Raw genomic sequence first — 12,461 nt, forward strand, 5'->3', positions numbered from 1 at the left:
TCCAGCCCGGTGGTGCAGGGAACAGTTCTGCCCAGTACTGCTGCCTTCGGGCCGGTTCCGCTTCGCTGCCTCCCCAGCCGCAGGGGTTCAGGGGATCCCGGCCGGTTCCGTGCCCTCCGCAGCGAGCGCGTCCGATCCGTCACTGCTCGCAGCTGGGAGGCTGGTGCGGGCCTCTCCGCCCCTCCCTCGGCTCTCTCCTGTCAGCTCAGCGCCCGGAGCGTTTCAGTGTCAGGCGTCTCCAGGTAGCTGATCGAAGATCGCTGGTGGCCTCAGTAAGCCCTTAGTTATAACTTGTACCAGAAAAGTTGTGAAGTAATTACCTGAACGTGCTTTCCGAGCCTGATGCCGTGGTCAAAAGAGTTCACGTGATTTTGGGGATGTATTCCCTGGAAAACTTTGAAGAGGGGAATATACTTGTAGGTCTTAGCAGTGATGTGAGTTGCGATATTTTGAAATACTATGCAGGAAGCTACACTTTATAGTGATGGAATCGTATTCTGTTTTCTGCTTGACATTTCAAAATATCATCAATTTCTCAACTTTTTTCCTGAAGTGTGAACAGCAGACCCAGTTGTTGTAATGTTGCAAAGAGCTACAAACACATTCTCTCACTCAAAATTTTCCAGGGAATACATCCCCAAAGTCTCATTAACTCTTTTGACTGTTATGTCAGTCCGGGAATGTTTTTGGGTGGTTACTTAACAATAACATTCACTGCTCCCATCTCTAAACTGTTTTTACAGTAGAGTAATTCAGTTTCTTATGTTCTTTTTGTAAGAATGATGTGTATTTTTAGATCTTAGAGAACAGTAACTCTGTGCTTTATACCATTTACCTGAATTCAGCAAAACAATCCTGCTCATCATTTAACTGCTTCTGTTCTTGGTTACCCATAAGCACTAACTGGTAGTGGTTTTGTTTCTCTAGTTGTAAACTAACTCTTTTGAGTCCAAGTGTTCTTGCTTCTCTGAACTTCTTATTTTGTAACTTTGCTAGGTCCGTTGAGGGTAAAACATTTTGACCTTCCTTGTTACACGGGGTGTATAAGTAGTTACAGTTAATTAATTTGCAGGCAGCTGCAGGCATGTGAGAAAACAAGGACAGTGTGGAGAATGTGCTTTTGATTTTTTATTTTATTTTTGATAGTGTGGAGAGGATTGTTGTTGCTGTATATTTTGATGGGTTCCCATTGTAATCATTTACAGAATGTCTGAAGGAAAAGGCAGATTTCTGTCAGTATGCTGAAGTGACATCTGATCCTCATGAATGTGGAGCAGGAGAGCACAGAGATGTGACGGTGGAGTGTATGGCATACGGTCGTGATGGTGGACTGACTTCTTGATTTGTGTGGAATCACATAAAATCAATAGATTCTTCAGGGCTGATTTCACTACTGTTAATGCTGCCTCTGTATTATTAGAGTTTTATTAGCGACACAGTGACATGCTGTATTGTTATGTTAGAGATTATAGTGAATAAATCTGTCTTTGGAAGCTTATGTATTTCAAAGCATCTGTTTTTACTATTTCCATGACTTTTATTCTCTATCATCCTTTGCATTCTTGTTTAAATTTATCAGTTCAGTGCTTTAGTAATGGTTAAGAGTTGACTGGTTGGATTTTGGGTGGCAAAGGTGCCTGGAAGATTCAGGCTTTGTGGATGTTTCCTTGAGAATTTTTTTTTTCAAGAGGTAAATGAAGAAATGATAAATCAGAAAGGAGATAATTTAAAAGCAGGGTAGATTCTTACTGTGGAGTTTTTTCCTTGTTTTAATTCCTGGTCAGAAAAATAAGTCATCCAAAGTTAGCTTTGGCCTAAAAAACGGCTCCTCTATAGCAGATCTATGATTTTGATTAAGCTGCTTCTTAGTATACACTTCAATTTCAGTCTCATTATTTTTAGTGGTTTGTGGGATTTTTTTGAAATGGAAAACCGTTGGAACAGTTCTGTTTGTTATTGACTATTTATTTCAATACACAGAAACCCCCCAAATGTTTTATTATTTTTGTGATAAGTCTCTTTCTTTTCCTTTAGTATTCAACACGTATATGGAGCTCAGCATCCGCCTTTCGATCCATTATTGCATGGAACGTAAGTTAACTTCATATTTAAATATTCCAGGTAATTTGGATCTCCTCTGCCTACTCTCATTTTTTTCTCCTTGTTGGCTATAAAGCTTGTCTTCCTTTTTCAGTTTTTGTCATAATCTTGACTTCTCTGTTCTAACTTCTTCTGTTCAATTTCCTGGTGCTTACCATATCGGGAGCAATAAATCAGCTATTCAGTTCTTAACTAACACAGATTGCCAACTTTTATTATCTGTTTGCAGTGCCTTATAAATTGGAAATTGTATGGTAAATACTGATCTGAAATTAGTAGATGAAGCTTACAGCTCAGGTGTAAGTGAATTTTGTGCATGCATCTTTCTGTTGATGGGCTGCCTCTGTTTGTCTGTCTATAAAAGAAAAGAGTCGGGTTGTGGTGTAGATAATTTTGAGGCAAAGGTGAGTATTTTGCTTGTGAGTGAGAAGAAGATGGTAGAATAGATTTTGCAGTGATATGAGAGTTTATTGCCTTAGACCATGGTTATTTGGTATCAGGAAACAATGTATGTGAAAGTGGCAATATAATGTTAAACATCGTTAATAGCCAAAGAAGTGTCATTCTGATAGCCCACAACTGGTGCAAATGAATGATTCTCATCTCTGTATGACTGAGGTGTTTAGCAAAATGCTGCATTCTGACAGCGTCTGCTTTTTATATTTTGCTTTATTGTCTTTTTTTTTTTTTTTTTTTTTTTAAAAAATTTTTTTTTTTTTTTTTTTTTTTTTTTAGAAACAGTTTGTTTTAAGCTTTGCCAAGGACAAAGTTGTTTCTGGTTTGTTGGTAGATTTCACAGCTGCTCTGAAACCAGTATTGCTGTTAAAACATTGGTGTATGTTAGAATTTTGGGAAAATTTTTATGACCAATGAAATGAATGGCCCAAAGTAGTAGGGATGAAAAATAACGTTAGAAGGAAAAGTCTTGGCTTGGAAGGAGGTCATACTTCTGGTGGATTTCTTCAAAGGCAGGTTTGAAATGGCACAAGAAGTAAACACGTGCAAGTTAATTTTCAGATGGTAGAGTTGAAGACGGTTGAAATGTGTGACCTTGAGGACTGAAGGAAACAGAATAGGATGAATTGGTTCAAAATGTAGAGTTATAAAGAGAGCCCCAGTAACAAAAACTAGAAGCTTGTTGTTTGAAGTGATGGCAGAAGAGGTGAAAGACCTTGCTGTTTTAGACTATGGTGACAAGTTGGTTGTAAGTTTTAGAGTTGTAACACCTGTTAGGAAAGAGATTCAATATAATGACATTTTATGAAGACTGGTGTGAGAACCTTTTCTGATTTCCAGATCTGGCTGCCCTGTCTTAACACAAAAGAAGTTAAACAAGCACGCGTAGAAAGCCAGAATACCAGGGATGGTCAGAAAGGGCAATTAAGTTACTGCTGTTAACTTTTTCTTTTTTGAGAGCAGAGTGAGAAACTGTCTGAACTTAATGCCTTATTTAGCTGAAATCTGAAGGGAGATGTTATTGCTCTGCATTACTGTAAGTGAGAACAAGTGCCAAGCAAGGGATGGATACTTGGTTCTTCTCTCTTGTACTGTGTGTGGACAGAGGCACAAAAGGTTAGGAGCTGATAGGGGTACACTTAAACTAGTAAATAAAGAAATATCTTGGCTATAAGAAGAGCAAAGTTCTGAAGCAAACTTGTGCTGCAGTGCCTGAATGGGGAAGAATCATAGATCTAATGAGTTTGAAGGTGAGACTTGATTTGTTTATGATGGTGATTGTGTTGCATAATTGCTTATGATGAGTTAGGAGTAGACCTGATGACTTGATTACTGCTCCTATGTGGTTATACAGCAATTGCACTGAAAGGCCTGAAATCTCTACAGAATTTAATGAAGCAAGAGAACTGCAATGTATCCTGTCTATCTTACAAACTACTGCAGTAGTATTCATTTTATTTTACTTTAGCATTGGTTTCTTCTTCTTTTTTTTTTAATGCAAGGAATGGAAAGATTTGCTCAGTTTCTGTTCAAAGCCAGGAAGAGTCAGCTTTTACCTGCCCTTGTTCTCAGACATATTCAGCTGTATGTTACAATGGAAGAAGATAAATATCTGATACCTATATAATGTCAAGCATGGACTTTTGGGTTTTTTTTGATCTATCCATAGTGTTTTGCTTGCTCCATTACTGGTTGTCTAAATATTGTTTATTTTTTTTTAACAGCTTGATAAAACCAGGTTCAAAGCCACCTACAACTCCAGTGAAATTAAAGAAAGTCAGCACCTTCCAAGAATTTGAAAGTAACACAAGTGATGCTTGGGATCTGGGTGATGATGATGATGAACTCTTAGCAATAGCTGCTGAAAACCTAAATACAGAAGTGGTCATGGAAACGGCTCACAAAGTCATTCAGAATCATAGCAAGTTACAGGAACAGCATAAATTTCAGGAAGAAAAACAAGTAGAACCTGCAGAGCTAACTTCAATTGCATGTGGTGATAATAGGCTTGTTAAATCAGTCAGTGAAGGACATACATCGAGTTCATCAGGTACGTTAAAAAATAAAGGTGACATTAAAAGTGAGGAGAGATATAATATTTACCCTTTAAGACGTCAACCCCTTCCTAACATTTTCTTAATGTCATGGGATATTATTATTAATCAATATTAATTTAAGGGAGATACTGCGTGCCATACTAAACTGTAAAGCATGTGTGTGAGAAAGACGTGAGTGAGGGAAGAACAGTTAAACATTTGTTTTCAGCCTTAATACATCCTTAGTTTTGGAAGAAAGCTGTACTTGTGAATGTATTTTAATGGTTAACTGCACCAAGGTGTATGTAATTAATAATATTCTTACTGTTGTGGAGAAATTGATACTAAAATGCTATCTGTATAAAGTATATAGAAAAACTGGAGAAAACCACACATGTGAACTGGCAAGTCCCATCACCATGGGATCTGGTCTGTGTTTTATGTATAAACTTTAAAGTAATCAATTGCAATGATTTCCTACCTGGGCTTTTTTTTAAGAATGGTGATGGGAATAGAAACACCCTTCAGTAGCACAGAGGTTTTGGAGATCAAGTAACCTTTCTGTTAGTATGATCTCTAATTGATTTTTCTAAATTGTGGAGTGCTGCTTGGAAGAGGAATACTCCTCCTGCTAAATCCAAGTAATTTGAAGTACAAACTTGTTTTTTTTTACTTGAGCTTACATTTCTTCAGAACATAATTCAATTTTAAATTTACAAATTAAATTCAAGTTATTGGTAGCCTTCTCACTCGCTGAGGCTGACTGTTATGCTTCTTTTTCCCTTCAGATAACGCTAGTGAAAATTCTTCCATGCAGAGATCGCAGTCCCTTCCACAAACTTCCACACCTCCCTTGGTGAGTGGGATGGCAGACTACAGTACCTCAGTTACTCCTGCATTAACTGAAAGAGAAGCATCCCGATTAGACAAATTTATGCAGCTACTTGCTGGCCCCAATACAGACCTTGGTGAGTACTTCCTGTACGAGCTATGAAGTTAATCTGAATTATTCTTTATTTATAAAATTTTTCTGTTTGATGTTTGGCCTGATGGTTTGGTTAGGATCTAATCCTTTCAACATTTAGAATTAATCTTGCAAAAGAAAGGCAGAGTATAATGGAATGCGTTTGTGTTCGTGCTTGTAGTATGCAATTTGCATACATTTGATAGTACGTAGGGTGTTAGATGGTTTCTTGTTCTTTTCTTTCTCACATTGTTTCTTCCTACTGGACTAATCTTTGGAGAAAAAGCAAAGTATAATTAGCTATGTTTTCTGTTAATATGTCATAGTGGAACAGCATGCAGTATAAGAATGATTCTCATGCTTTGAAATACAAATGTGAAAAACTGAGGCATGGAAGCATTACTGCTTTTGTACTCAGTGAGTGTTCGTCATGATCAGAGACTGATATAGTAGTTCTGTGTCTCATCTGTGAATGCTGACAACATGTTAATGAGAAAACAAATGTATTGTCAGATAACTTGACTGTTTCCTTTGTGCACTGGATTTTAACTGCTGAATAGTAAATACAAGTGCTGAGAGGGTATCACAGAATCAAATGGCTTTGTGTCTCAAGTGAAAATCTGGAGTAAGTAGAAATAGTGTGGTGCATTTGGAGAACTTAACTGGTCACTTCGAAGTTGGAGTTTATGTCAAAATGTTAATATAGAAAACAACTTTGAGTTAGACCATTATGGAAGATATCTACAGGAAACTCTTATGGAAGGAAGTAGAAACTGCTTGTTTGCAGTTCTTGTATTGAAGCTTTCCTGCCCTGTGGTTGTCATGAAACTTCTTAAATATAATGTAGTCCAAGTTGTGTCTCTTTTTTTCCTCTTTCTTTTTGTGCTGTGCCTTTTATTGTGAGATTGGTGCTAGCAAAATAGAACAATGGAAACAATACTAACTAGATGAGACCTAACACTTCAGGGAGTTGTAGGATATTCTTATAAAATGCAACTGTGAATAAATATTTTTTGGAAAAACAAAATTTAATTTAAACCTATCCATTTCACTTTTGCTGTCTAATTAGATAGGAATACTTTCCCAGTAAATCAAAATTAGGGATTAACGTAAAATTTTTCAGTGAAAGAAATTTCCTCTTACAGTGAGAGTGTAGTCAAAGTTATTTAAACAAATTGGGTTTGTTTTTTCCATATTGAACTTTCTAAATCTTACCCAGAAGTATACATAAGAATATGAAATTTGACTATTTTTCTCTTGATATTATGAAAATGTGAAAACTATCTAATAATCTCGCAGTATTGTTTGTTGTATGTATCACTAGATAATGCCTTTTCTATGTTTGTTTATAAGAAGCTTGTTCTTTCTCTTGCTCTACAAACTGGAAGGAGTACAGAATCTGAAGTTGTGAGAATGAGAATTTTAAGTCCAGTTTTGATTTTATTGGTACAAATATTTTGGCTTTTGTATCGGGATATATCCAGTAGCACTTCCTAATAAATCTATAAATAATACGTGATTTTTCTTAGTGAACGTAATGAACTCTTTATTGACAACACACAAACTCTTGATGGTCATGAAGCTATTAGTAGTAGATCATATGAGATGGTAACGTTCGGACTACGTTATATGTATGTGTTAGGGTAAGTGTGTGTATGCATCTCTTCTAAATATGCAAACATGTATATGCATATGACCATATGTACAGTTCATCAGAATCTGGTATATGCTTGTGTGTATGCATTTTTGGGAGATGTTTGGTTTAGCTCTATGTTACTGTGTTTAAAAAGGATCATTGATTTATAGTGACAGGAGTAGCTTGGGAAACTGTTGTGGGTTGTGTGTGGTGGTTTGTTTGGTTTTGGGTGGGTTTATTTTGGTGGTTTGGGTTTTTTGGGTATTTTTATTTTTATTTTTATTTTTCCAGAGTAATGCTGAAAATGGACTAAGGTAGAACTAGGTAAGAAGTTCCAAGCTAAGATTTGTAATAAGTAGTGAAGGGACAGGTAGCTGTTCTTTTGCAGTTGGTTCATTCTCTTTGTCTATGTGTGATATTGTGGTACGCGTGGGTCTTTGTTTTGTGTTAGATCTGCAGATAGTTGGGTTTTGTTTGTCATGATGAGTTGGTGAGTAGTTGTCTTGGAGACATTTTAGCAAATATTTCTGTTCATTTCTGCGTGTAGTGGTGTTGGTGTTGCTTGGAAGTAGTAGTAGCAGAAGTCAAGTATTTCTGCTGACTTTGTTTTGTTGACATAGTTTTGCATATTGTTGAAAGAGATTATGCGGCAAGTCATTTCAAAGCAACATAAAACTAAGTTATCTGTAGAACTGAGACAATGTCATGCACATTTTCAACTCAAGGTTTTTATCATAATGTGAGAAATCAACATAGACTAAGAACACAAGGTAATACAAATGACCTTTAAATCTTTTCAGTCACACTTGAATAATCATTATCCTAAAAAAGATGATGATTATTTATAAAGAGTATAAAATGCAGTGTTAGAATTCTATGTCAACTAGAGGTTCAGAAAGAGTTTTCTTCTGAAAAAAACACTCTCAAAAATATGGATTAGGCATATAAACTTGGAAGTGAGGATTATTTTGGCCATTGAAGTCCACTAATAGATTTTGGAGTTGGTTTTGACCCATAGGTTGGATATTGTGAAGCTGTGGAAATAGGTAGGTTCTGTAAACCCTATCAAATTATACACTGAGCAAAATAATGTACCAGATAAAGACTGCAATTGGGATATGAATGCACTGGTAAATATTACATAAATATATAATGACAGAGCCATTCTCCAAGTGTCTGTGTACAATTTTATCCAGCAGATGCTTCCATACACAAATATTTATTAGAGGGAGGCACAGTCTGCGAGCATGAACTAGGAAAGGAAGAAAAGAATACCAGCCCAGAATCTTCAGAATATAATGTAATTTATAATTGCCCTTGTAGTTGTTTTATCTCTTCCCTTAAGCCCTCCTAACTCGCTTTACTTCTCTGTCCCACAGACATTTTTGTTGTTTGCATGATAAACAGATGCAAATAATATGCCTTATTTCCATTTAGCACTTTTTACTTGACTATTGCTATGCTGTTATTACCTCTAATACTAACGGGGAAAGTATAATGTGAACTGGATGGCAAGAGTAGTTAGCTATATGAAAAAAGCCCAGTTCCTATAGAAATGATACTTCTAGGTACATGGTTTGTGCTGCAGGAAAGAGGTATTCAAGAGGCCTGACAATATACCTTCAAGTAGTGATATAATGCAAAAAACAGGGAGATAATCTTATGAAGTCAAAATTACAGAATGAAAGCTGCTGAACAAGCTGAACCGTGTTATGGCAAGAAATGTGGGCTGGTAGAAGGAGCCTGTTGTAAGAAGCGGTTTTGGTTGCAGAGGGACTTGAGGACTGACTCCTGTTGATTAGATCATGTGGAGGTATAATGGGTGCTGATTCAGGAAGCAGGATGGAGCTGGAGGTAGCAGCACAGCTGTTTTTAGTGGACAACTGCAGAACAGGCTGTAGGACCTGTCTGTATGCGGCCCTGGTACCACACGCCGCGTTATTCAGAAAGAACAATTTACGCCGGATCTTTTGTGCAATCAGCCTGTGTTTATGCTTGCCTTGCAGTCTATTTGATGTAGATATACTTCATTTCAGGCCTTGTCATGCACCTTACGTTATGGAATGAAGATGGGCTCTGTGCTTGCAGAATCTTTTGAAATCACTTGGTTGCTTTAAGAGGAGGCAGGGACACAGGACTTAACAAAGTGGCATAGGGAGGGTGTCTCTGGGAAGAAATTAATTTTCTTCAGCAGGCCACTGTTTATGTATTTAAGAGAGACAGTACTGCTATGTCTATCCAGTTTCCAATTTAAATTTAATTCTACTGTGCAAACACAGTAAGTAGACTATGTCGATAAAATTACTTACTTAAAACAACAAACAAGTTATCTCATACTTGTAACCTCAGGATAGCAGATGTATGATGGGTTTCGTAATATCAATTTGAAGAATAGTTTATTAAAATACTTCCTTAACTCCCTCTTTATCTTCAAATCAACTAATATTCTGCTTTTTTATACACAAATATACCTAATGAGTATATAGTTGATTGTCAGAAACATATTTATTTAAATCGAACAATAACCAACAGTAAGCTTGGTGTACCGTGTTCTCTTGATTTAATAAACTCATAACATTGTAGTGCTACTGTTATGCAACATAGCAGATGTATATCAAACTTTTCAATGTCGAAACAAATAATTTCTTAAGATGTAAAGTTGCTCTGTGTGTCAAAGTGACTTTTCTTTCTGTTTAATCACAATATATTCCATGTTGAACAAAATCACGTATTGATGTTTTAGCATACTACCTTGGTAAAAATAATAGAAGGCCCTGTAAAAACACCCATGAAAATGGTAAAGCATTTCTATCTTAAATTTACTCATATGGCTGTATTCTATATTCACCTTCAAAATGTTTCATTGCAATTTAAAAAAAAAAATAATCTATTTCTCTTACTCATTCTAACAAAATCCCTAAAAAGGAAAAGCTTTGCAGAGACCACCACAAGCTGCTGAGTGGGGTGCTGTCTCTTGGCCAGTCCTTTGCTATAGAAGTAGTAGGTAATGTTGTTGCGTCTTACAGAACGTGTGAAGAATAGCTGAACCTTTGATTAATCTGACGGCAAAAATTAATTCTGTTTTTACAGGAATTACAAATGGTGTAATTTCAGATTATCTCATAACAGTAGCTGGTTGCCTCTGTGTAGTATAATAAAAGAATTCTAGAGTGGTTTTCTAGAAATGAAATTTAGAAGGAAAACTTACTAGATGTGTCTTTTTTTTTTCCCATCACAGAGATCATCTGTCTTGTTGTAGCAATTTGAAATGTAGGACTTTCCTATTTTTGCTTACAGTTGTTTATACACTCTAGATGTATAATAAACCTGATTAAACACAGAAAAAAATTTTTTATGGTTCATAAATGTAGCAGTCTGTAACAGCAGTCTGTTACATCCTGTAAAAACGTTTGTCAAACTGACGTTATTGAAAAGTTTCAATAACTTTATTATATGCATTAATTGGAATTAATTTGATTAATTTTGTTTCTAGCCTCATTAATTTAGCTGTACTGAACTGCGTAGCAATTTATCTCTGTGCTCCTAGTCTGTCCATGTCATTTAGAATTTTATTGCACCCTTGCAGATTTGAATTATCTGTAGTTGATGACATTAGTGCTGCTGCTTCTCCTTCATTGATATATGTAGCGAACATGTGTCCTGCCACTGCCTCATGTGACGTGCCATTAGTCATATCTAGCTTTTCAAAATATTGTCACTGAAAGGTGTCCTCTCTGATTCCTGTTCTGTTCTAGTTAGGTTGTTGTCTGCAAAACATACTTGCCTGTTCAGCTGATGAGCAAGACTAGTAAAAAAAGGCAATGCTCTACCAGTAGGCTTTGGAACATTTTTTTTTAATTAAAAATCTTCTGAAAGATATCAGTGCTAACTATCCATCAATGATTCCTTATATTAATTGCTTTTTTGCAGGATTAGTATTTTGTATTCCTATTTTCTACAGCTTGGTCTCATAACTTGTGGTTTCACATAATAATCAGTATGTGTGCTGATTACTGCTTTAGTGGGATACTTCAACTGAAAGGTATTAATCTGTTATTTTTCCTTCTAACTAGGTGATAATAGGTTCTTGAAACAATTTTGAGAGGATTTTGCATAGTTTGTTTCTGGAGGATTGTATTTTTCTTTTATAAAGATACTTGATTGACACACTAGTCATTGCGTTACAGAATGTGTTGATATTTTTAACTAGTTTGCTTTGTATTGGACCAGTTTTTAAATATTTTTTTTTAGTGAACTTTTTCTTTCTTTCCTATTTTTCATCTCAGTTTTCTGTACCTTCTTTGATCTCAGGTTTTCAGTGCTTTTTTGGGTGTTTTCCCCCCCTAGTTCCTTTCATGCCCCTATTTCCTGGTATTCAAAATACCAGTTAAAATTAATTTAGTAATCTGGGACTATACCTACTGAAAGGCAGATAATGTTGTTAGCATATATATTAGAGAAATTTTTTTTTTGGTTAAATTTACATTTTGGAAATGTAGAAAGTGTTGTTATAGAAACTACAGGAAATGGAAAGGCTGTAATCTCATATTTATTATAATAGCTGGTTGCCCCTGTGCATTAATAGAATTCTGTGGTGTTTTTTTATAAATGAAGTAAGTTTTATTTTCTAAATGAAATTCAGAGAGAAAACTTAGGTTGCAAAAGTCACAACAAAGTTGTTGTAGTTATTTGCTATACTGTTGATGCTGGATATATAGCTGGCAAACTTGTCTTAAAATCTATCGGTCAAAAATGAATCATGGGAAGTTAGGAGAATGCTGTGATCAGAGACTGGTTATGGCACAGGGTCATGTTGAAGGTAAGCTTTGTCTTGTCCCAGGAGAGATCACTACTGAATCGCATGATGTTGTTATACAGTTCTGGCATTCTTTGGGACGTATTAAACACCTGTGTTTCAAAGATCATCTAGCTGATGTCTCTCAGTAGATCAGGTTCCTCAAAGCCCAATCCAACCTGACCTTGAGCTCTTCCAGAGATGGGGTATCCACAATTTCTCTGGGAGGCCTGTTCCAGTGTCTCACCACCTACATTATAGAAAAAAATTAAAAAAATTCTTCCTTATGTCCAAACTAAGCCTACCCTCTTTCAGTTTAAATCTGTTACCCCTTGTCTTTTCACTACAGTTGACTGTCTACAACTGTCCCTGGTAAAACATCTCTCTCAGTCTTTCTTATAAGCCCCCTAGAAATACTGAAAGGCTGCAATCGGGTCTTCCTAGAGCCTTTTCTTCTCCCTGCTGACCAACCCC

At 36.2% G+C, this 12,461-nt stretch overlaps 1 protein-coding gene across 1 annotated transcript in view; it reads left to right on the forward strand.

Moving 5' to 3' along the window:
- Positions 1 to 5: 5 nt before the first annotated feature.
- LOC104537792 (TBC1 domain family member 22A-like) overlaps positions 6 to 12,461 on the forward strand; it is a gene marked incomplete at both ends in the record, with an annotated part of 57,610 nt that continues 45,154 nt past the window's right edge. Inside the window, 4 exons of the mRNA XM_010180788.1 lie at positions 6 to 242; positions 2,035 to 2,091; positions 4,281 to 4,606; positions 5,381 to 5,560. Of these exons, the coding sequence (XP_010179090.1) occupies positions 6 to 242; positions 2,035 to 2,091; positions 4,281 to 4,606; positions 5,381 to 5,560 (800 nt within the window). The remainder of the gene's footprint in view (positions 243 to 2,034; positions 2,092 to 4,280; positions 4,607 to 5,380; positions 5,561 to 12,461) is intronic.

Source organism: Mesitornis unicolor, unplaced genomic scaffold (genome assembly GCF_000695765.1).
Source record: "Mesitornis unicolor isolate BGI_N332 unplaced genomic scaffold, ASM69576v1 scaffold3, whole genome shotgun sequence".
Taxonomy (NCBI): Eukaryota; Metazoa; Chordata; class Aves; order Mesitornithiformes; family Mesitornithidae; genus Mesitornis; species Mesitornis unicolor.